Raw genomic sequence first — 25,308 nt, 5'->3', positions numbered from 1 at the left:
TAGACCTTAGTGCAGCATTCGACACCATTGACCACAACATCTTATTACAGAGACTGGAGCATGTGATTGGTATCAGAGGAACAGCGTTAAAGTGGTTCCAATCCTATTTATCGGACAGATTCCAGTTTGTTCATGTCCATGATGAACCTTCCACACGAACAAAAGTTAGTTATGGAGTTCCACAAGGTTCTGTGCTAGGACCGATTCTGTTCACCCTGTACATGCTTCCTTTAGGATATGCCATTAGGAAGCACTCTATTAATTGCCACTGCTATGCAGATGACACTCAGTTATATCTATCTATTAAACCTGTTAACACAATCCAGAATGCCGCAGCCAGAGTCCTGACAGGAACTAGCAAGAGAGATCATATTTCTCCTATATTGGCTTCTCTTCATTGGCTCCCTGTAAAATATAGAATAGAATTTAAAATCCTTCTTCTCACATACAAATCCCTTCATAATCAAGCTCCTTCATACCTTAAAGACCTCATAGTACCATATTATCCCAATAGACCACTTCGCTCTCAGAGTGCAGGCCTACTTGTGGTTCCCAGAGTTCTCAAAAGCAGAATGGGAGGCAGAGCCTTTAGCTATCAAGCTCCTCTCCTGTGGAACCAGCTCTCAGCCTGGGTTCAGGAGGCAGACACTCTCTGTACTTTTAAGGCTAGACTTAAAACCTTCCTCTTTGACAAAGCATATAGTTAGGGCTGGCTTCAGGCAACCCTGAACCATCCCTTAGTTAGTTATGCTGCTATAGGCCTAGACTGCCCGAGGACCATCGGTGCACTGAGCTCCCCTACCCTACCCCCCCCCCCCCCCCCCTTCTCTCCCACCTCATGTATATTCCACCATTGAATGTTACTAACCTTGTGCTCTCTCTCTCCCCTAGTTTGTGCTCTCTCCCTCCCTCTCTCTCTCTCTCTCTGTACCTTCTGCAGGTGTCCCTGGTCCTGGAGCTGTTTATCGCTGATGTGCAGTTACTGGCCCCACCAACTTGCAGTGTCTATTTGTTGTTTATTGTTGCTGTTCTTTTCTCTGCTCTATCCACTCACCCCAACCGGTCGAGGCAGATGGCCGCCCAAACTGAGCCCGGTTCTGCTGGAGGTTTTTTTCTTCCGTTAAAGGGAGTTTTTTCCTCTCCACTGTCGCCAAGTGCTTGCTCATAAGGGAATTGTTGGGTTTTTAGTTTTAGTTTTTGTAAAGTGCCTTGAGATGATTTGTATTGTGATTTGGCGCTATACAAATAAAATTGAATTGAATTGAATTACCAACGATCTTCTCTTAACCTCAGATAATGGACTTGTTTCTATACTTGTCCTCTTAGACCTTAGTGCTGCATTCGACACCATTGACCACAACATCTTATTACAGAGACTGGAGCATGTGATTGGTATCAGAGGAACAGCGTTAAAATGGTTCCAATCCTATTTATCAGACAGATTCCAGTTTGTTCATGTCCATGATGAACCTTCCACACGAACAAAAGTTAGTTATGGAGTTCCACAAGGCTCTGTGCTAGGACCTATTCTGTTCACCCTGTACATGCTTCCTTTAGGATATGCCATTAGGAAGCACTCTATTAATTGCCACTGCTATGCAGATGACACTCAGTTATATCTATCTATTAAACCTGTTAACACAAACCAGTTAACCAGACTTCAAGCCTGTCTAACTGACATAAAGGCCTGGATGACCAGTAACTTTTTACTTTTAAACTCAGAGAAAACAGAAGTCATTATATTTGGGCCAAAAAATCTCAGAAATAACTTTTCTAAAATTATAGCTACTTTAGATGGCATAACCCTGGCCTCCAGCACTACTGTAAAAAACCTTGGGAGTTATTTTTGACCAGGACATGTCCTTTAACTAACACATAAAACAAATCTCTAGGACTGCATTCTTTCACCTGCGCAACATTTCCAAAATTAGGAACATCCTGTCTCAAAATGATGCAGAAAAAACTAGTCCATGCATTTGTTACCTCAAGGCTAGATTACTGTAACTCATTACTATCTGGATGTCCCAATATCTCCATAAAAAGCCTCCAATTAATCCAGAATGCCACAGCCAGAGTCCTGACAGGAACTAGCAAGAGAGATCATATTTCTCCTATATTGGCTTCTCTTCATTGGCTCCCTGTAAAATATAGAATAGAATTTAAAATCCTTCTTCTCACATACAAATCCCTTCATAATCAAGCTCCTTCATACCTTAAAGACCTCATAGTACCATATTATCCCAATAGACCACTTCGCTCTCAGAGTGCAGGTCTACTTGTGGTTCCCAGAGTTTCCAAAAGCAGACTGGAAGGCAGAGCCTTTAGTTATCAAGCTCCTCTCCTGTGGAACCAGCTCCCAGCCTGGGTTCAGGAGGCAGACACTCTCTATACTTTTAAGACTAGACTTAAAACCTTCCTCTTTGACAAAGCATATAGTTAGGGCTGGCTTCAGGCAACCCTGAACCATCCCTTAGTTATGCTGCTATAGGCCTAGACTGCCCGAGGACCATCGGTCCACTGAGCTCCCCTACCCTCCCCTAGTTTTTCCTCTCCACTGTCACCAAGTGCTTGCTCATAAGGGAATTGTTGGGTTTTTAGTTTTAGTTTTTGTAAAGTGCCTTGAGATGATTTGTATTGTGATTTGGCGCTATACAAATAAAATTGAATGGAATTGAATTTAATTGAATTGTATGTGCGTCCCTTGGCAACTAGGTGATTGGCCGCATCTGTTCCTAACCTGTCATCAAGTGACAAGTGTATATAGACTCGCTTTCTGCCTCACCTAGTTGCTGGATTATTCTGTGTCCTGTGTTCATACCTGTGTTCATTCTGGTTATGATTTTTCCACTTACCTGTACTTACCTGTTTATTGTGCGTGGTCTCCTTCTCCTGTGTTTCTCGTGAGTCGCCACATTCTCCTGTATTCGTCGTATTCACAGTATTTGTATTCCTGGCACCCATCGTGTATTCTTGTGTTGGCGTCCTGAACTTACCTGAGCCAATTGACAAGCTCCTCTTGTCAGCATCTTGGATCTGACCATTTAATATACGGCCCCCCGCCCTGACAGAATAATCCGGCCACTATGGACCCAGCGGACAGAGTCAACCATCATGCAAGACCTCTGACCTCAACTGGGGATATTGTCGGACGGCGGAGGGAATACTCCTCAACCCCGTCAACACATCTTCCATAAAGGAAACAGGGGCTGGGGATTTGGAGGCTGATCCATCCATCACCCAAGCCGAGGTCACTGAGGTAGTTCGGCAGCTCCTCGGTGGCAAAGTGGCAAAGCACCGGGGGTGGATGAGATCCGCCCCGAGTACCTCAAGTCTCTGGATGTTGTTGGGCTGTTATGGCTGACACGCCTGTGCAGTACCTGGTACAGTACCCCTGGATTGGCAGACCGGGGTGGTGGTCCCTCTTTTTAAGAAAGGGGACCGGAGGCTCCTCTTCTCTGCATCTTGGGTCCAACCCTTTAATATATGGCTCCCCGCTGTGACAGCTTTTGTCGTTTTTGCCTCTTCGTTATTTTGTATTTTGTTATGCTACATAGAGAAAGAAAATCAAAGTTTTAAATTTCGGTTATCCCCTTTAGACCAATGAAAAAGTGAAATGGCTTGTATTTCAATTTTAATTTTTGTATTTTAAAACAAAAATCAAATAACCATTTGTTTTTTATTTTTTAATATCACTGTTGAACAGAAAATGCAATTACCAAAAGATACCCTTTTAACCTTTGCAACATAACTTTGCAGCCTCCATAAAATCTGTTAATGTAGCTTTAACTTACATAATTGTATGATATTATACCCCAATTTGCCCCCTTTGACAATTCCATTGGTGTACGAGTACGAGTGAATGATTGTCATGAGTCCCTCTGGGGACTTCCTGCCAGAGGACTCTTATTTTGTTAAGACTTCCTTTTCCCTGCGTTCTGGTCCCTGGCAGCTTTGTTAGTTATGTGTTTATTAGTTTCACCTGGGTTTGATTACCTTTTGTGTTTCCTCTATTTATACCTCCCCTCTTCCTTTGTCCTCTGCCGAAGCATTAGTTATTGTTATAGTTTAGTTGGTGTTCGTATGCTGAAGTGTGTTTTGCATTGTGACCGTCTCACTCGGTCCTTTCGAGTCTACCGTGTAATCGGGTTCCCTAGTTTGGCATTGTCTTGAGCCCTGGATGTCCCAGGGGGGAAATAAAGCCTTAGTTTGTCCTGCATTTGGGTCCTCACCTCTCCTCCTTCACACCACTCCACCAACACCCCGTGACAGAATGCTTCGGCCAAAGATGGACTCAGCGGACACGAACGAGGAGGACCGGCTGATTTCATGTTTCCTACAGTCTCTGTCGGGTGAGATTCAGAACGCCCTGTGTTATAGAGAGATTTTTGAATTTTGCTCCGAGCTAGCCAGGAGCTTCACTTACCCTTCCAGCCTCGTCTCTAGAAAGGGGGCTGATCAGATGCTCAGCCGCCTGTCCACCATCACATCGGTCCTGGAGATGTGCCTGGAGCAATGGACTCCGATAGACGAGGCCTGGGAAATGTGTAATTCCCTCGCCATGTTCCAGTCGCCAGTTTCCCAGCTCCCGGCGTCCCAGTCCCCAGAGTCCCAGCCTTTGACACTGGTTCTCCCGCCACCAGCTCTTGATCCCCAGCCCGAGTTCCTCCTCGCTGCTGCCCAGCCCGAGTCCCCCCGCTCCGCTCGATGGGATTGCCGACAGCGACGGCGTCGGAGCAGGGTGGCGGAATCACCAGCTCGGCAGTCGGAGCTCCCAGCTGCCACCTCACCGCTGCCGCAGCAGCCCGAACCCTCGTGTGCCGACGAGAGTGTCCCCGTGGGGGTTCCAACCAGGATCCTGCACCCTCAGTGCGCCGACGACAGCGTCCCCGCTGAGGATTTCCCCAGGATCCCGCTGCCTCAGTGCGCCGACGTTCACGTCCCCGCTGAGGCATTTACCCCGCAGCAGGAACCTCAGTGTGCCGACGATGGCGTCCCCGCCAAGGTTCTGCCCTGGATCCCTCCGCCTCAGCGCGCCGACGACGACGTCCACGCTGAGGCACCTTCCCAGCCTAGTCCCGTGAGCTCCGGTGTGCCGACGTGGCCGTCCCCGCCGGAGCCCTGCCCTGTCTGCCCGATCTCCAGCGTGCCAACTCGGCCGTTAACGCTGGAGCTTTGCCCAGCCAAGTCTCCCAAGTCTCCCAAGTCTCCCAAGTCTCCCAAGTCTCCCAGCCCTCAGCGTGCCGTCGACGGCGCACCCACTGAGGGCTGGTCCCAAGCTCCGGACCCTCAGTGCGGCAACGTCATCGTCCCCGCTGAGGTCCCGGTCCGGATCCCCGAGCCTCCGCGCCCCGACGACAACGTCCCCACGGAGGTCCCGGCCCAGCCTGTTCCCGTCCCTCGGTGTGGTGAAGTCGCCCATGCCGAGGCTCCAGCACCGCGGCGTCACGATGTTGGCGCCCGCGTTGAGGCCCAGCTACCAGCGCCACCGGAGTCCCTGGGGGAGGAATCCCCTGGACCGTCCGGACCACCACCTGAGCCAGAGCTTCCGCAACAGCTGCCGTTTCCCGAGCAGCCGTTTCCCGAGCAGCCGACTCCCGAGCAGCCGACTCCGGAGGTTCCCGAGCCGCAGCCGCCGCAGCAGCAGCAGCCCTCTCCGGAGGTTCCCGAGCCGCAGCCGCCGCAGCAGCAGCAGCCCTCTCCGGAGGTTCCCGAGCCGCCGCAGCAGCAGCAGCAGCCGTCTCCGGAGGTTCCCGAGCCGCCGCAGCCTTCGTCTCCCGAGCCGCAGCAGCCGCAGCCCTCGTCTCCCGAGCCGCAGCAGCCGCTGCTTTCGTCTCCAGCGCCACAGCAGCCGCTGCCTTCATCTCCAGCGCCGCAGCAGCCACTGCCTTTCGTCTCCAGACCCTCAGCAGCCGCTGCCTTTGTCCCCAGTGCCTCGGCGCCGCAGCCAAGCCACACGCGAGCTCAGCCCGCTCCTCTCCGGCCAATCCCAGCGCCTCGGCGTCGACTGCGAGGTGCACCCTCAGCCCCTCAGCGCACCGACGTGTCCGTCCCGGCTGAGGTGCCAGTTCCAGCCCCTTGGCGTCGTGTGCAAGGCGCCCACGTCGAGGCCCAGCGACTAGCACTACCGTGGCCAGAACTGCCACCGTGGCCCGAACCTCCAGAGCCGTTGGAGTGGCCTGGACCTCCGGATGGGTCAGAGTTCCCGAACCTGCCTTCGCCCCCAGAGCCGCAGCAACCGCTGCCTTCGTCTCCCGAGCCGCAGCAGCCGCTGCCTTCGTCTCCCGAGCCGCAGCAGCCGCTGCCTTCGTCTCCGGCGCCGCAGCAGCCGCTGCCTTCGTCTCCGGCGCCGCAGCAGCCGCTGCCTTCGTCCCCGGCGCCGCTGTCCACGTCACCTGAGCTGCAGCAGCCGCTGCCTGTCCCAGTCCCTCGGCGCCGCAACCAAGCTACGCGCGCTAAGGCCCAGCCCGCTCCTCTCCAGTCAGTCCCTCAGCCACCGGCGCCCTCAGTTCCTCAGCACCCAGAGCCAGAGCTTCCTCAGCAGCCTCCAGACCTCCCAGAGCCTCCTCAGCAGCCTCCAAACCTCCCAGAGCCTCCTCAGCAGCCTCCAGACCTCCCAGAGCCTCCTCATCAGCCTCCAGACCTCCCAGAGCTTCCTCAGCAGCCTCCAGACCTCCCAGAGCCTCCTCAGCAGCCTCCAGACCTCCCAGAGCCGCCGCCGCGACAGCCATCTCAGCTGCTGCCGCAGCCTCCAGGGTCAGTGCCGCAGCCGGGTCCTCTGGTGCCGCCTTTCAGGCCTTCGGCTCCAGAGCCTCTACGGCAGCCGTCTCAGCCGCCTCTGCCGCAGCTTCCCCGGCCGTCTCAGCCGCCTCTGCAGCAGCTTCCCCGGCCGTCTCAGCCGCCTCTGCAGCAGCTTCCCCGGCCGTCTCAGCAGCAAGAGCCACAGCAGCCAGCCCCTGAGTTCCCCAACCAGTCGCCGCCGAAGCGGCAGCCAGCAGACTTCCCCGACCAGCCACTTCAGCAGTCTCCTCTTGAGTGTCCCGAGCAGCCGCGCCCGCTGCTTCCCCGGCCGTCTCAGCAGCAGCCTCCCCGTCCGCCGGAACGGCCTCAGACTTTGTGTGCCCCAGAGGTTAACCTCCAGAGCGACCCAGAACTCTGCCCTGTTGGGGGTCATAAACTGAATTCCCACCCTCCCACCCTGGACTTTAGGTGTAACTCGTGGGCCGTCTGGAATCCGGCCTTGAGGGGGGGGGTCCTGTCATGAGTCCCTCTGGGGACTTCCTGCCAGAGGACTCTTATTTTGTTAAGACTTTCTTTACCCTGCGTTCTGGTCCCTGGTAGCTTTGTTAGTTATGTGTTTATTAGTTTCACCTGGGTTTGATTACCTTTTGTGTTTCCTCTATTTATACCTCCCCTCTTCCTTTGTCCTCTGCCGAAGCATTAGTTATTGTTATAGTTTAGTGTTGTTCGTATGCTGAAGTGTGTTTTGCATTGTGACCGTCTCACTCTGTCCTTTCGAGTCTACCGTGTAATCGGGTTCCCTAGTTTGGGATTGTCTTGAGCCCTGGATGTCCCAGGGGGGAAATAAAGCCTTAGTTTGTCCTGCATTTGGGTCCTCACCTCTCCTCCTTCACACCACTCCACCAACACCCCATGACAATGATTGTGTGCGTAAATGAGAAAATAAGTGCTTTACAAGAATAAGAGCATTTAATGTCCTTGCACAATAAATGGGAGTTTGGAGATGATAAATAATCAGGTATTAAATACGACCCTTAAGCTATCACTCACTGGAGAAATAGTGCTCAAGTACTCCTGCCCATAGTCAGTATTTAGTTAATCATAGTCATAGGTAGTGACACACAGATCAGTACCTATCTTAAGTAGTCTGAACAAAAACTGAATACTGTCACGCTGTTAGAGGAAGGATTTATTGCAGGACTTTTGGATTACGCTGTAGTAGCCTTAGATAGGTTTACTTAAAAACTACCAGCTGAGTGTATGTTTATGTTTCAACAGCCACTATAGTAAATGTTGCATGTAGATGTGAGGTATGTAGGAATGATATTGATGTTATGATATTATAAAAGGTCATGTTCTTTAATAGTTTGTTCCTTAATGATCTAATGTCAGGGATCATTATGGATAATATCAATAGTATGTATTGATTACGTATTGCACTCAAAAATCCAGTCAAGCTGGCTATGAACAACACCCCACCATAAAAATGCTCTCAAAAGGCACAGGGACTGCAACCTGAACCTCCCTCAGGGGCCTTGGAGCTGCATGTTTACAGGACAGAGTAAAGGAGTTATATGGAAAATTTTGTGATCCAAAAGGAGAGCAGGGTCAAACAGAATGAAGGGTGGGTGTCTGTGTATGTGTGGTGCTGTGTTTGTAAGCATATGTAAGAATAGAAAGCTATAGTTAATTCCCACATTAGTGCTTTAGATGAGATCACTGGTTTCTGTGTAAACTTAATATATCCTGATTTTTAACAACTTATTGTCATAGCCCAGCTTTGTGTAATAGCAGTTGTGTGTACATTGCTGTCTGTAGTTGAATCAGCACCTTTCTTAAGTAGTTTGAACAAAAACTGAATACTGTCATGCTGTTAGAGGAAGGCTTTATTGCAGGATTTAGGATTTACTTTATTTATTTTCAATCAGGATTTAGAGCATATCATAGTACAGAAACAGCACCGTTAACCAACAATCTTCTTTTAGCCTCAGATAATGGACTCGTTTCTATGCTTGTCCTGCTTGACCTTAGTGCTGCATTTGACACTATCAACCCCAGTATTGTATTACAGAAACTGGAGCATGTGATTGGTATCAGAGGAACAGCATTAAAATGGTTCCAATCTTATTTGAGTTGAGTCAGTGTGTAATGTTGCCAAAACAATGTCAGACGCCGTAGTTTTCTCTGGACCCCTCCCCAATCTGACCAGCGATGACATGTTTAGCCGATTATCGTCGTTCCGTCGCTGGCTGTCTAGGTGGTGTCCAGGAAACGATGTGGGCTTCATAGACAATTGGGCCATTTTCTGGGGAAAACCCGGTCTGGTAGCAAGAGACTGCATCCATCCCACTTTGAATGGTGCAGCCTTCATCTCTAAAAATCTGGCCGAGTTTATTAGCCGACCTAAAGTTTGACAATCCAGGGTGGGGACCGGGATGCAGAGACTCAGTCTAAAACGTCTCTCTGCAGTTTCCTTACAGTCGTCACCCCCCTCAAAACCCATAGAGATTGTGTCTGCCCCTCGAACATATAAATCAAATAAATCAGAAGTTAAGACAAGAGGAGTTATTCATAAAAACCTAATAAAAATTAAGACCACTCCTCTTATTGAACAGAAAAACAGAACAGTCAGATATGGATTATTAAATATCAGGTCTTTTTCATCTAAATCTCTGTTAGTAAATGATTTGATAACTGATCACCAAATTGACTTACTCTGTCTTACTGAAATCTGGCTGCAGCGAGATGAATATGTCAGTATGAATGAATCAACCCTCATAAAAATTGTCATGTTCATCAAAGCACAGGTCGAGGTGGAGGAGTAGCTGCAATCTTCCACTCAAACTTATTAAACTTTCATCCTTAGAACAGTTATAACTCATTTGAGAGCCTCACTCTTAGTCTCTCACATCCAAACTGGAAAACACAAAAACCAGTTCTACTTGTCATTGGGTACCGTCCACCTGTCCCTTACTCAGAGTTTTTAAGACTCTGATGGGTACTTCCTGTACTTCCTGTCTGATTTAGTGCTTAGTTCAGATAAAGTCATTATAGTGGGAGATTTTAACATTCATGTAGATGTTGAAAATAATAGTCTCAGCACTGCATTTAATTCTATATTAGATTCAATTGGTTTCACTCAAAATGTTTATAAACCCACCCACTGTTTCAATCACACCCTTGGTCTTGTGCTGACTTATGTATGGCATCAAAATTGAACATTTGTTAGTTTTTCCCCAAAAATCCTGTTTTGTCAGATCATTCTTTAATAACTTTTGAATTTAAGATAATGGATCATGCAGCATTTGGAAGAAAATTCCACTACAGCAGATGTTTATATGACAGTGCTATTTAAGAAACTGATTCCATCTTTATTTACATTTATGCCATGTGCCAACACAGTGGAGGGCAGCTGCCTCAATCCCACTCCCTACCAAATTGATCATATTGTTGACAGTGCTGTAACCTCACTGCATGACACTCTTGATACTGTGGCCCCTCTGAAAAAGAAGTTAGTGAATCAGAGGATATTAACACAAACCAGTTAACCAGACTTCAAGCATGTCTAACTGACATAAAGGTCTGGATGACCAGTAATCTTTTTGACCAGGGCATGTCCTTTAACTCACACATAAAACAAATCTCTAGAACTGCCTTCTTTCACCTGCGCAACATTGCCAAAATTAGGAACATCCTGTCTCAAAATGATGTAGAAAAACTAGTCCATGCATTTGTTACCTCAAGGCTAGATTACTGTAACTCATTACTTTCTGGATGTCCCAATATCTCCATAAAAAGCCTCCAATTAATCCAGAATGCTGCAGCCAGAGTCCTGACAGGAACTAGCAAGAGAGATCATATTTCTCCTATATTAGCTTCTCTTCATTGGCTCCCTGTAAAATACAGAATAGAATTTAAAATCCTTCTTCTCACATACAAATCCCTCATGATCAAGCTCCTTCATACCTTAAAGACCTCATAGTACCATTTCCAAAAGTAGAATAGGAGGCAGAGCCTTTAGCTATCAAGCTCCTCTTCTATAGAACCAACTCCCAGTCTGGGTTTAGGAGGCAGACACACTCTGTACTTTTAAGGCTAGACTTAAAACCTTCCTCTTTGACAAAGTGTATAGTTAGGGCTGGCTTCAGGTAACCCTGAACCATCCCTTAGTTATGCTGCTATAGGCCTAGACTGTCCGAGAACCATCGGTGCACTGAGCTCCCCTACTCTAACCCTCCCCTACCCTTCCCCTCTCTTCCTATCCTCCCCCCTCAAGTATATTCCACCACTGAATGTCACTAACCTTGTTACTCTCTCTCCCTCTCTCTCTCTCCCTCTCTCTGTACCTTCTGCAGGTGTCCCTGGTCCTGGAGCTGTTTATCGCTGATGTGCAGTTACTGGTCCCACCAACCTGCAGTGTCTATTTGTTGTTTATTGTTACTGTTCTTTTCTCTCTGCTCTATCCACTCACCCCAACCGGTCAAGGCAGATGGCGCCCAAACTGAGCCTGGTTCTGCTGGAGGTTTTTACTTCTGTTAAAGAGTTTTTCCTCTCCACTGTCACCAAGTGCTTGCTCATAAGGGATTTGTTGGGGGTTTTTTTTGCTTTTTGTAAAGTGCCTTGAGATGATTGTATTGTGATTTGACACTATACAAATAAAACAGAATTGAACTGAACATTAATAAAGTTTATTAAAACATTTATAAATTTATTAAAGAACTTGTGAGGATCACTTGCCTATGTCCACATCCAGCAGCCACAGAGCAACAGAGATGTATTTTAGACAAAACCCACTATCCATCTTTCTAGGGCAAAGTTGACCAACATGGTGAAGCATTACACAGCATTACTCAGTGATATCACTGTAAGTATTTTGATTTTAGGCATTTAATAGAAACCACTGGTGTGACAAGGCCTTAAGACACTGCTAATGCAAAGAGGAGATCAGGATCAACAACTTCAACAGCTGTCAACAACTTGAAAATCAAACAATATTCAACAAATAGATTAAATAAGATACCTCTTGCTGAAGATGACTCCCAGCAGCTGACTGGCAAAAGCAATGGCCACGAAGAGCAGCAGTGCTTTCCACATCCAAACTGGACCAAACCGACCACACACCAGCCATCGCAACATCCTGAGAAAAGTGGTGGAAGGGGAGAGGTCAGGATGGATAAACGGAGGAGGCCAGCACATGAGAGGAGTAAAGACAGAGTAAGGGTACATTAAATGATGGATCCAAGAGGGTAAGTGAGGGGGAAATCTGGCTGAATTGTAAAACAAACATGACTAAAGTATCATCAGAGACATTCAAAGATAAAATGATCTGCTGCTTTCCTAACATAATCTATACCATTACTGTTCAAACCTTTTCAGAGCTATAGCCTCTTTTCACATGATGTCAAGCAATATCCTTTGCCCCTCCCAGCAGTGTATCTTCACTTCTATTGGCCAGTAAAATCATGGAGTTCAGTCTAGAGCAGCTTCCGCAGACATGAATGGAAAGTTTATCACTGACATCTTAATCTAAACATGGCAAAGGCTATGCATTTTTGAACCATAAATAATAATAATATTAATAAATACTGTATACTTTTGAAGTGAAGGTATAATTCTCTTACCTTTATAAAGCTAACACTAGCTTTACTGTACCAGAATACACTATGAAGAAAACTAAATGTAAGCTTTCGTTTTAAAAAAAAAAAATTGATACTATAACAATCTTAAGAATTTTTCCTACAAATAGTTCATGTGTTTGTAAGGTGATTGTGAAGCTTGAATATGTTTTACTACTTAAAACTGTGAACCTTGGTGTTGTTGCTGCCTACAGACCTAGCTAAGAATAAGTCTTCTGGAGATGTGTTTTTCTATTCATAGAGCTTGTCCATTCCATCCCCACAAAACTACACAATATATATTTAAAATGGTCAATTGGCTTTTTTTAACACATATAGGTATTATTTTAATTGTTGGCTGTGACATCACTGCAAAAATGGTCTATGTACCAGCTCTGGAACGAGACATGTGGCTTAGAAAACATTAGGGCAATTTACCCTGTGGTTACTCTATCAATTGCTGTAGAGCAATATGGTTAGTGTAGGGCAATATTGATGTTCTTCTTAAGACAGTTTTGGGTTGTGTGAACTACAGACTAATGGGCAGTTGAGAGACAAGGTATGTGAAAACTTGCTGTGGTATTTGTCAAATACCACAAGGTCTGCTACAGCCTTAAAACCACAAGTTACACAGGTCTAAATGAAAAAGTCTTGAGGAAGGCATGTGTGCTGATATGCATTTTTTTTGGGCAGTTTTTTGCCTTTATTTGACAGGACAGTGGAGAGACACAGGAAACTAGGGCAAAGAGGAAGGAAAGACATGCAGGCATAGAGCCGGCGTCTCCTGCGTATGTGGACGGGCACACTACTGCTAAGCCACTTGCGGCCCCCATTGTGCCCACTTTTAGTAAAAACATTTACCTGACTGGATAAAGGAACAGCTGTCTCTAATGTAGACATATGGAAATGTTTGGTGTGTACCCTGCATACTGTTTGTTTATACTGTTGCCTTGAGAGAAATTTGTTAACTTAGGTCATGGCCTTGCAGAGAAGTTTGGCGAATGGTGTGCCACCAGCCCAGGATGTTCTTCTGGGTCTTCTCTCCAAGGGGCGGCACACTTTGGCATTGCAGTTCTTGAAGGAGGTGAGAAGGAGTCAACCACCTTGGCAGCACTTGTTACCAACCTGGGATGTTCAGTTTGTCCTTAATTAATTAATTACCTCTTTGCACCTCTGTTCCTTGCCATGTTGCGGCTTCTCTGCTGGAAGATGGTTTTCTTTTTGGCTATTGCCTCAGCAAAACCGGTGGGGAAGCTTCATATCCAAGCCCATGATGCTGGAGAACTGGAGGCTGCAAGGCTTCACAATATACGCCATGTGAGGATGCTTATATGGACTGTACTAGATCTTTTCACACCACAGACCGGCTTTTTGTGGCCTGTCGGGCAGCCACTTTGAGTAAGCCCCTGACAGAACAGCATCTGGTTTTGCTCTTTTATGAACATGTAGGCGTAGACTCACTTCCGAGGCTGGTGGTTCACTACCAGGAAATATTCATTTGTTGGCCTTGTTACAGGGACCTTCTTGCAGGAGGCATCTACAGCAACTGGCTGGGAATCTTTGACCTTTTCTAGATTTTATCATTTAAATGTGGCATCATCTTAAATGTCAGTCACCATTTTTGGCCATTATGGATGTCACCATGTTGCTTTTTTGGAGCCAGAAGTACCATATTTGGACAATAAGGCAGTGTCAGAGAATGTTTCCATGGCAATCACTAAGGCAATCAGCAGTGAGCCTGTTGAGCGTACATGCCCTTGGAGAGACTGGATAAAGCCACAACTGCTATAATCTGATCTGACCTTAGCCATAAGGCTTAGCCAGTGGTGTAGTCTAGTTTTTTGTAGTGAGTATACTGTGATTTCCCTCCCAGCTTCATACTCACCCATCCCAGAGCAACACCCCAAACACCACCATACTCACTAATGCATACTGTATGCATCTACATGTAATTGAGAGAACTCTGAAAGACTGTTTATGTGTTATCAACATGTTGATTTGGTTTTTAGCAGGTTATATCAGCTGGCAATATTCATTGCACATTTAGGGGTGCAAGTTGGAATAATTAACAATAAAGTAAAATTTAGGCTTATGGATAGCAGCACTAACAACATACATTTGTGCAGTTCTATCACCAACACTCATTCATCACAGAATAGTATAAACTATTATGCACTGAATTAGGAGGATAAAAAAAGTGCCTGGTAATCTACAAGACTTTCCATATTAGTTTCCAGATATGTTTGTACCCATGCCTCCTTGCTTGCATAGCAGAGCAATGGCTTGTCAGCAATGTTGTAAGGTAATTCCTTGGCTCAAAAACTCTTACCGGTGGCCCATTGATGCTGATCATCATCAAATTACATCAACAACAGTGTAGATCTTTTGTCTTTTGTCGGTGTATACATTGTTCATGAGACTGAAGCCCCTTTCATACTCAGCAGTGCTGCATGCATCATATGAGTGGTTTTAGGCTTTCAGGCTCACTGTCTGGGTGCTCAATGAAATCTCTCATACCATTAAGTGAAAGTGACTTTATATGGCCAAGTATGGTGAAAGTGACCCATGGTGACCCATACTCAGAATTTGTGCTCTGCATTTAACCCACCCAAATGCACACACACCTCAGTCATGGTATTGAAGGTGGACAGGGCACTGATTATTCACTCCGTGCCACCGACAATTCCTGCCAGACCTGAGACTCAAACCCTGCAATTTTCAGGTTACAAGTCCGGCTCCCTATCCATTAGGCCACGACTGCCCCCAGTCTGCTTGCTCTTCACAAAGATTGAACCACCTACACAGTCGTTTTACCCGCAGCTCACCATGCTGTATGCCAGGTGTTGATGGCTAGGTTCCTGTGTCCAGAACGCTGAGATCATGAATCATTTCACCTTCAAATGAGAGGCGCTTCTTCAAGTTGTTGATTAGACTTTGTAGGAACTGCTTTGCATTGATTGGTGTGAGCTTAACATTTGACTCCAGGGGAACTGATGCAAAATGTCCCAAAGCCTGTGCTGTCAGTGCCTTTTCATATTTCTCTCCTGGGGTGTCTTTAAATGATGCCAGCATTCTGATGGTTCACTTTATAAAATGGTCTGCTTTCAAGAGTGTGATTGAATGGGCCTGGGAATGGGCCTGAGACAGGTTTGCAAGTTCAGATAATGTATCGTAGATGAGTCCAAGATCACACAAAAATTCCTTGCTTTGCATACGATGTGCCAGATCTCTGTAAGTTTGTCTCTCTTTGCTGTTTCTTGTTTAGTCTCCTGCAGCATTTTCAAAGTGCCTGTTGAGTGCTTCATACAACCTCCACACAACCTTTACAGAACGGAAGCTGCTGGCCACTCATTGCCACTTCTCCATGAATGCTTTGAAGTGGTTGACTGCCTGAACCTCATCCACAGCATCAGATACAGCCAGTTCCACATGATGGTCCATGCAGTGCCTTGTAAAGAGGTTGGGGTACCTTGCAGTCAGCCTGGTGGCCACACCAGATTTCTTGCCTAGCATGACACTGGCTCCATCAGAAACAAAAGAGCCCCAGTTCTTTTGAAGCCACTTTTTACTGAAGCCTGCAGTGTCCAAACATCTATATCCTCTGCCCTTTGGCTCTCTAGCTCCAGGAATACAAATTCAGGAGTAGCTCCATCTACTGAGGCTTTCAAGTTGACAGTCATGGCAGATTTGTGGTTGAGAGATGTAGCCTCATCAATGAGAACAGACAACTTGCCTGAAGAAGACAATACTGTGAACTATTTTTTCTGCATCTCTTTTGCTATGTAAACAGTCTTATACTTGTATAGCGCTTTTCTACACTCGTGTACTCAAAGCGCTTTTAAATTATTTGTCCATTCACACACTCACTAACACAAACGCTCCCACATTCATGCACCGATGGAACAGCCACCAGGGACAACCAAGGACACTTCCTGTGGACCAGGGAAGCTAAGGATCGAATCACCAATCCTGTGGTTCATGGTTGACCTGCGCTACATCCTGAGCCACAGCCACCCCTATGTGGTCCACAATTTTTGTGCAACTATACCTTGAGTGCAGACTAGTGCCCATATTGACACCATTTGTTTCCTCAAGCTCAATAAGTCATGGTCAGTGAAAGGTTGGTTCATCTTTGCAATATAGTATGCTGTTCTGAATACAGCATCTGTCTCAGCCAACACATTTTCATCAAATTTCCAAGTAAATCCTGTCCACTCTTTTCAGTGAGCTCCTGGGCTATTTCATGTACCCTGGTCCTGGAGCTGGACCCAAACTGAGACCGGTTCTGCTGGAGGCTTTTTCTTCCGTTAAAGGGAGTTTTTCCTCTCTACTGTTGCTAAGTGCTTGCTCATAAGGGATTTGTTGGGTTTATTGTTTTTGTGAAGTGCCTTGAGATGATTGTATTGTGATTTGGCGCCATACAAATAAATTGAATTGAATTGAATTGGATGTCTCGTGTCTTCGTATCTTGTTCCTCAAAGAGGACAGAGATGTTGATCTGTGTGCATTTGAGGCATGGATCTTAAAGTATACCCACTCCTCACGTTATTCACGTCGGCAGCAATGACACCCGATTACGCCAATCGGAGGTCACTAAAATTAATGTTGAGTCGGTGTGTAACTTTGCTAAATTAATGTCGGACTCCGTAGTTTTCTCTGGACCCCTCCCCAATCTGACCAGCGATGACATGTTTAGCTGCATGTCATCGTTCCGTCGCTGGCTGTCTAGGTGGTGTCCAGCAAACGATGTGGGCTTCATAGACAATTGGGCCACTTTCTGGGGAAAACCCGGTCTGATAGCGAGAGATGGCATCCATCCCACTTTGAATGGTGCAGCTCTCATCTCTAGAGATTTGGCCGAGTTTATTAGCCGACCTAAAGCCTGACAATCCAGGGTGGGGACCGGGATACAGAGATTCAGTCTAAAACGCCTCTCTGCAGTTTCCTTAGAGCCGCCGCCCCCCTCAAACCACATAGAGACATATAAATCAAATAAATCAGAAGTTAACAGAAGAGGAGTTAACAGTCAGATGTGGATTAATAAATATCAGGTCTCTTTCATCTAAATCTCTGTTAGTAAATGATTTGATAACTGATCACCAAATTGACCTACTTTATCTTACTGAAACCTGGTTACAGCAAGATGAATATGTCAGTCTGAATGAATCAACCCCCCTCAGTCATAAAAATTATCATGTTCCTCGAAACACAGGTCGAGGTGGAGGAGTAGCTGCAATCTTCCACTCAAACTTAACAGCCTCAGCAGAAAATTCCACTACACCAGATGTTTATCCGACAACGCTGTTAATAAATTTAAGAAAATTATTCCATCTTTATTTACATCTATGCCAAGTATAAACATAGTGGAGGGCAGCTGCTTCAATCCCACTCCCTACCAAATTGATCATATTGTTGACAGCCCTGTAACCTCACTGCGTGAAACGCTTGATTCTGTGGCCCCACTGAAAAAGAAATTAGTGAATCAGAGAAGACTAGCCCCATGGTATAATTTACATATTCGTACCTTGAAGCAGGCATCACGAAGGCTGGAAAGGAAGTGGCGTTCCACAAACTTAGAGGAAATTTTTCTAGTCTGGAAAAACAGTCTAATAACATATAAAAAAGCTCTCCGTAAAGCCAGAACTGCATACTATTCATCACTAATAGAGGAAAATAAGAACAATCCCAGGTTTCTTTTCAGCACTGTAGCCAGGCTGACAAAAAGTCACAGCTCTGTTGAGCCCAGTGTTCCCTTAGCTCTCAGCAGTGATGAATTTATGAGTTTCTTTACAAATAAAATCACAACTATTAGAGATAAAATTCAGCAGATGCTTCCTATACCTGCAATAAATGAATCTTCTACTACAGTAGCTCTTGAATCATCTGTAGGACCTCAGTTATGTTTAGACTGCTTCTCTCCCATAGATCTCTCTGAATTTACATCAGTAGTTGCTTCATCGAAATCATCAACGTGTCTCTTAGACCCCATCCCGACTAGACTGCTTAAAGACACCCTGCCATTAATGAACTCATCTTTATTAGACTTGGTAAATTTATCTCTAGTATCAGGCTACGTACCACAGGCCTTTAAGACTGCAGTAATCAAACCTTTACTCAAAAAGCCTAGTCTTGATCCAGGAGTCTTGGCTAATTATAGACCAATATCCAACCTGCCATTTATTTCTAAAATCCTAGAAAAAGCTGTTGCTAAGCAGCTATCAGACCACTTACACAGGAATTAACTATTTGAAGATTTTCAAATGTGCTCTAAATGAGCTCTAAAAAAGATTTTTAGAGCACATCATAGTACAGAAACAGCACTGTTAAAAGTTACCAACGATCTTCTCTTAGTCTCAGATAATGGACTTGTTTCTATACTTGTCCTCCTAGACTTTAGTGCTGCATTCGACACCATTGACCACAACATCTTATTACAGAGACTGGAACATGTGACTGGTATCAGAGGAACAGCGTTAAAATGGTTCCAATACTATTTATCGGACAGATTCCAGTTTGTTCATGTCCATGATGAACCTTCCACACGAACAAAAGTTAGCTATGGAGTTCCACAAGGCTCTGTGCTAGGATCGATTCTGTTCACCCTGTACATGCTTCCTCTAGGCTATGTCATTAGGAAGCACTCTATTAATTACCACTGCTATGCAGATGACACTCAGTTGTATCTATCTATTAAACCTGTTAACACAAACCAGTTAACCAGACTTCAAGCCTGTCTAACTGACATAAAGGCTGGGATGACCAGTAACTTTTTAACTTTTAAAACAGAAGACATTATATTTGGGCCAAAAAATCTCAGAAATAACTTTTCTAAAATTATTGCTACTCTAGATGGCATAACCCTGGCCTCAAGCGCTACTACTCCAGTAACTCATTACTATCTGGATGTCCCAATATCTCAATAAAAAGCCTCCAATTAATCCAGAATGCCGCAGCCAGAGTCCTGACAGGAACTAGCAAGAGAGATCATATTTCTCCTATATTGGCTTCTCTTCATTGGCTCCCTGTAAAATATAGAATAGAATTTAAAATCCTTCTTCTCACTTACAAATCCCTTCATAATCAAGCTCCTTCATACCTTAAAGACCTCATAGTACCATATTATCCCAATAGACCACTTCGCTCTCAGAGTGCAGGTCTACTTGTGGTTCCCAGAGTTTCCAAAAGCAGACTGGGAGGCAGAGCCTTTAGTTATCAAGCTCCTCTCCTGTGGAACCAGCTCCCAGCCTGGGTTCAGGAGGCAGACACTCTCTGTACTTTTAAGGCTAGACTTAAAACCTTCTTCTTTGACAAAGCATATAGTTAGGGCTGGCTTCAGGAAACCCTGAACCATCCCTTAGTTATGCTGCTATAGGCCCAGACTGCCCGAGGACCATCGGTGCACTGAGCTCCCCTACCCTAACCGCTATACAAATAAAATTGAATTGAATTGAATTGAATCCTCAGATATGGACACACTTTTTTCTGTGAGGATACCAGTTGACTTTGTTGCACTGAAAACAGCACAACCTGGAAGTAAACAAAACTATGACTAATTAACATCATCAAATAAGTTTTGTATCTATATTAGCAATAATATCTGCTGAACAGGGCCACAATTTACTCAAATGTATTTAATAAACTGTTTACAATCTTCACCCCATGGCTAACATAAAAAGCATGTGAAAGGAGAAAAGTTTTGATAATTAACATTACCATAAAGTAATTTAGTTGTGTAAATGTTTTATATTAATGCACATTAAAGATAACCATGAATTAACTCTCATTTGCATAGTTAGACTGAATGACTGAATTTCAATTGTTTATATCAGCTTTGCATGTCTGCTGATATCTACCTAACTTTCTGTCCCTCCACTCTAACCAAGGATGCCTGTTTTTGAATTCCCTAGCCTGACTTTCTGTCCACAAGGCTGGCCAGGAGTTCTCAACTCTCTCATCTCTCATCTCTCATCTCAAGGAGATATAAATATTGCAGTCTGTTTACTACTGTACACAGACACACACAGTATAAGTTATCTCTCCTCTTCTCCAACATTAATTACTACACTAACACTGGTAGTGTTTCCCATACATGGATTATTTGAGGAGGTTCTATTACATATGCAAAGTCTGTTTAAAGATTCCATGCGAGGGAGCCCTCCGGCTTCTAGTATTAACGCTAAACATAAATTATATGTTTGTACTCACTAATGTTCACACCACTCTATTCTGGGTATAATATATATAAAAATAATAATCCTCTCTAAAGAAAATTTAAGTAAATATATGCAAATCCTCGTTTTCTCCAGTGTTTTACCACCTCAAGACGTTTTAATTAATGTAAAATACATGTTCTAACCTTGTTATATTTACTTGTTATATATTATATGTACTTGTTAAGTTGTGGCAGTTTTTTTTTTGTGGCAAAAAATGGTATAGAATCTCAGTATTTTTATCGTATTTAAGTTATAAATTCCAGCATAATTTCCAGTCCAGGGAAGTGCCACCACAAATAGTGTGGGAAACACTGTGTTAATGAAGTTAGTTAGGTCTACATACAATTAAAGATATCAACTGCTGTTACGTTAATGATTTGCGTTAGGTATATATATGCCACAGGTAACGTTTCGATAACATCAGCCTTATCTGGCTCATTTTCTGTAGTACTAGTTTCTCCTGCAGATGCAGTGTCACATGAAACGGCAATAACGGGAGTGTAATTTGAGTCTGCTTTTGTTTCATATCTCCTTTACTGATTTGCATAACTTGATTTCAAACTCGCGCCGAGAATGACCGCCAAGCTTGGTAGGTGACGTCAGATCCAGAGCACAGCAGGCTACGGAAGCATTAATAGCCCATATGTCATTAGTGTTCGAATTGAAGCAGCCGATTGGTCTGCACATCGCCGCTTCAAGTCAAACTCCTCGCAAGACAGATGTGTTTTATGTATTCATGAAAGTGTGAAAATTCTTTCACAAAACGATGTTGTTACGTATCCTCGCGCTTTTTAAAGTGGGTATATGGAAATCCTTGACCTTTTCTAGTGGATATATGACGTACACCTGCGTATCACGTAGAATACACTACTGGGCTTAGCCTAGGGCTAAATATCAATATATGTTATACACAATTAATTCTATGTATAAAATGGCGGATGTCGGCGATTTGTGCATGAGTTAAGCAACCGGTCAATCAAACATGTCAGTCATCCCCAAACAGTAGTGGAATGGGGCGACATGGATGAAAAGAGGCACCTGATTGGTCAGTTATTTACCTTAATATCTTGTGTTAGAGAGCTAATATTGACAAAAAAAGCCACAATGATTACTGTGGCAACAATAGTGTCTTAGTAACTGACGCTGATTTTGAATAGAAGTCAATGGGCTTGTTGGAGCTATCGGCTTGCTATGTCCACCCCTACTGCAGCAACTGGTTTAAGTTAATAACACACAAATCACTAATGTCTATAAACACGGCTATTAAACATTCACAGTACTGGTGTAAAAAGTATGTGAACCCTTAGATTTAATAACTAGTGATTGGCTTAACCTCCTTTGGCAGCAAAAACTTCAAGTAAGTACTTTCCAAAACTGCAGATCAGACCTGGACACTGTTCAGGAGGAATTATGAACCATTCTTCCACGCTCCAGCTCAGACATATTCTTAGGATGTCTAGTGTGAACCTTAGGCCATTCCACAACAGCTCCTGCATAGGGAAGTCTAATTTATATTAAAAATAAAGAAATTCATCATGACTGACATACTTACAAAGTTAAATCTAAAGGAACTGTGTATACCTATGTTACTTTTTAGCACACATTTTTATCTTTTTTTGCAAAACTTGGTTTAAATGTATAGTGTGTTTAGAAGGTCCATGTTATTGTATTTGTCCTCAGCAAGAGGTCACAAAAACAATTAAATCTAAAATTGTGCATACACGTATCAAATTAAAAAGAAAGGCTATAAATATATAAATGAAGTGAACATCAAACAGTATTTTCCATACAAATCTGCCTATCGAAGCTGTGTCCTCAGTTTCTGTCAACTCTTGTCAGATTTTTTAATAAATCTCATTAAATCAGGCAATAGCTACAGTATATCCCCTGAGGACTCCTTTTCGCCTCCCTGGCTGTGCTGATTGCAAAAATACCACACATACTCTGATAAAAGTTTTAAACTTTTTGATATTTTAGACAAACAATTTCAATATTCCTATGGTCACAGCTGGACCATGTCAACACCATCTCTCAGTTATGATAAGTGTTTTAAATGATAGCGGAATGAATTTAAAGAATTTAGTGAGTTTATTGAGACAGCTAGCAACTGAGGAAAAAACAGCTAGTTACAGTGTACAATACATGTTTTATTCCTGTCAAACGTCAACTCCGTCAGGTTCCATGTCTTATTTTTTAAATTTTAGAATATAAATTAGAGCCATGGTACCGCCACCAAATGTTTCTTTTGAATTATGATTGAAAAATTAATGATATGAAAAACTGAAAAATGAAGACTGCAAACTGTCTGCCAACAACATCTTCAATCTGCATCCAAAATTTCTGTCCATGCAAGCCCAAAACATATTATATGCATTTCACGGCCATGTTGCACGACTGCTTTTCTCTCAAGCCTCTTCTGATTGGGTGCCTTATCCATGCTTCACACACACACAGAGCAAAGTAGAAGAGGCAACCAAAGTTAAAGATGAAGTCATTACATGCAAAAAAAATAATGTTAAACTGTAAGTGGTTACACTCACACCAGTCCACAAAGCTGTCCACCACTGTCTGATATTTTATGTCTCCACTCTGAATACATCCCACAATAGCAGTTATCAGATAATTTCTGAAGATGGACTCTGTGTTGTATATTTAGTCTTAGGTGAACAGGGAGAAGAGGAAAGGAGGCAGGACTGTCCCCTGGGGCATTCCAGTGTTGCACAGGGTGTTGGACAGAGTCCATAATGTGTATGTACTGAATGCCGCCTGTTGGGTACTCAACCCAACCAAGGAAGTTTCCACCTGAATGTTTTTAAGTTTCTCTCCCAGGCTTGTTGTGTTATATGGTATATATTGTATTTCTCAATTATGTGTGCACATTACCATGTGACAAATTAACATATTTTAATGCTTTGTGATGATCAGGCCTTTTCTGTGGTGGTCCATGATACTCAGTATCATCACCATCATGGATATTTCCTGTCAGGAATGTCTCTGATATAGAAGTAATTGTTCTCATTAATGGGTGATCTTGATGTAGTTGATCGCCCCACTCCTGTGACTGACATTTTTTCCTTTTTAGCAGCTATTACGATGTTTGCCACAGCTCTTGTCACAGGTGAGACAGCATTCGTTTGCCACTGCCCAAGCCAACTCCTTTTTTTTTGGATATTCCTACAGTGAAGGTGCCAAATAAACCTGTTTTCTTTAGCTCCACTTCATTCATGAGGACTCCTGCCTCGCTGTCAGTGAAGTTAGTCAGTTTTCCTTAGCCTTTTTTCTTGTTAGCCTTATTCCATGTTGGTGGCATCAAAGCTCAATTCTCTTACTTTCAATACTCAATTCTTGAATTGACTTTTTATGTAAATTCATAGTATAGGCTACTGACTAAAACTATTAGTGGATTATGAAGTCAGTATTGATGTTTTGAAGCTCTCCAATCTGTTGAAATTTAAAACTAATAGTATCAGCTTATTTCTGACAAAGTTGAAAAAAAGTAGGAAGTTTAACTGTTTGTATGACAAAAGTAACCAAAAAAAAAAATCAAAGAATCTCCATTCACTTTGTTTATGTTGAAGAAGTTGAAGCTGAAATGTATAATAATAAATTATAATTGGCTTTTGTCTTATTATATAGTAATGTATAGTCAAATCGGCTATATTGCTTAATTTAAACAACTAGCTCATTAATTGATCGCTTAACAGCAAATATACTGACATGGAAAAACAGAAAACAAAATTAAACACACAACCTGCTAGTGCAGAGTGAAGATTTGACTTTCTTTCTGTCACTACACTGACAGTTTGGAGGTTCTGAAATGTTGGTTGGACAAAATTGACAATATGCAATGATCTGCAATACATTCTGACATTTTTTTAAGCACTGGCCTATTTTAGGAGTCTATTGTGTCTATACTGTATTGGTTGTCAGGCGTCCCCGCACAGTGGTTTTAAGATACACGGGTGGTGTGTGTGATGTGAAGGGGTGGTCCAAACAAGCATGAAGGACGCACAAATAGCTATGAATTCGTGTGTTTCGCCGTGCCCTGAAGGTGAAAACCATTGCGCACATTTTCTCTGATCACCGGGACATGTCATATAATCAGGAGGTAGAATCATTAAATAACATGAACATTTTCTGGTATGGCTGCGCAGTAAGAGTAGTGATCCATACTAAGAAACCAGCAGTGTGCTCCACCCCCATCACATTCTCCACCACAACACAAAGAAGCCTTTAGTTTACGACACGGAGATGGGCTGTATCAGTGTTCAATGCGTGTGAAGGCCCTCGTCAGTGCCTACACCCACACCTTCTCTTTCTCTGCAGGCTCACAGCCCAGCGCCGCATTAACCACATCACTGTCGAGGTAAACCACCTCCCTCTGAGTCTTCTCTGTCCCTTTTCTCCCACTCTCCACCTTCTGCTAGCTAGCTAACGTTACCTTGCTCTCCGTCTGAAAAGCATAGCTGGGACCCCGGACCGGTATCGGTGACGGTGCTGTTGTGCAGCTGCTGAGAGCTCGGAGCATCGCGAAGGCTGTCAGCTACAGCTGATCCCGCGCCGGTAGCTACACATCAGGCCATGCTCACCAAAACAGAGCCTGGATCAGGACTCAGGATGCAGATAGCTCCTCGAGTCCTACCGAGTCTTCAACCAAATATTCTTTCTTACGCTTTTTCTGCTGACGGCCTACACAGAAAGGCAGTGAGCTGAGTGCGCACAAACACAGAGAGACAGACAGA

General features: G+C 44.2%; 1 protein-coding gene across 5 annotated transcripts in view; it reads right to left on the bottom strand.

Moving 5' to 3' along the window:
- gal3st4 (galactose-3-O-sulfotransferase 4) overlaps positions 1 to 25,308 on the bottom strand; it is a 35,106-nt gene extending 9,798 nt beyond the window's left edge. For 4 of the 5 annotated variants that reach the window (XM_026294531.1, XM_026294549.1, XM_026294559.1 and 1 more), the window contains exons 1-2: positions 25,008 to 25,308; positions 11,759 to 11,875 (exon numbers count right to left, since the gene is read on the bottom strand). In XM_026294531.1, coding sequence (XP_026150316.1) covers positions 11,759 to 11,875; positions 25,008 to 25,030 — 140 coding nt within the window. In that variant the 5' untranslated portion in view covers positions 25,031 to 25,308. Of the gene's footprint in view, positions 1 to 11,758; positions 11,876 to 17,877; positions 17,910 to 25,007 lie in introns of those variants that run through there. The other variant, XM_026294566.1, reaches the window with a different exon arrangement.

This window comes from Mastacembelus armatus, chromosome 18 (genome assembly GCF_900324485.2).
Source record: "Mastacembelus armatus chromosome 18, fMasArm1.2, whole genome shotgun sequence".
Lineage (NCBI taxonomy): Eukaryota > Metazoa > Chordata > Actinopteri > Synbranchiformes > Mastacembelidae > Mastacembelus > Mastacembelus armatus.
Note: the sequence above shows the minus strand (reverse complement) of the source record. Positions and strands in the feature narration are given on the sequence as shown.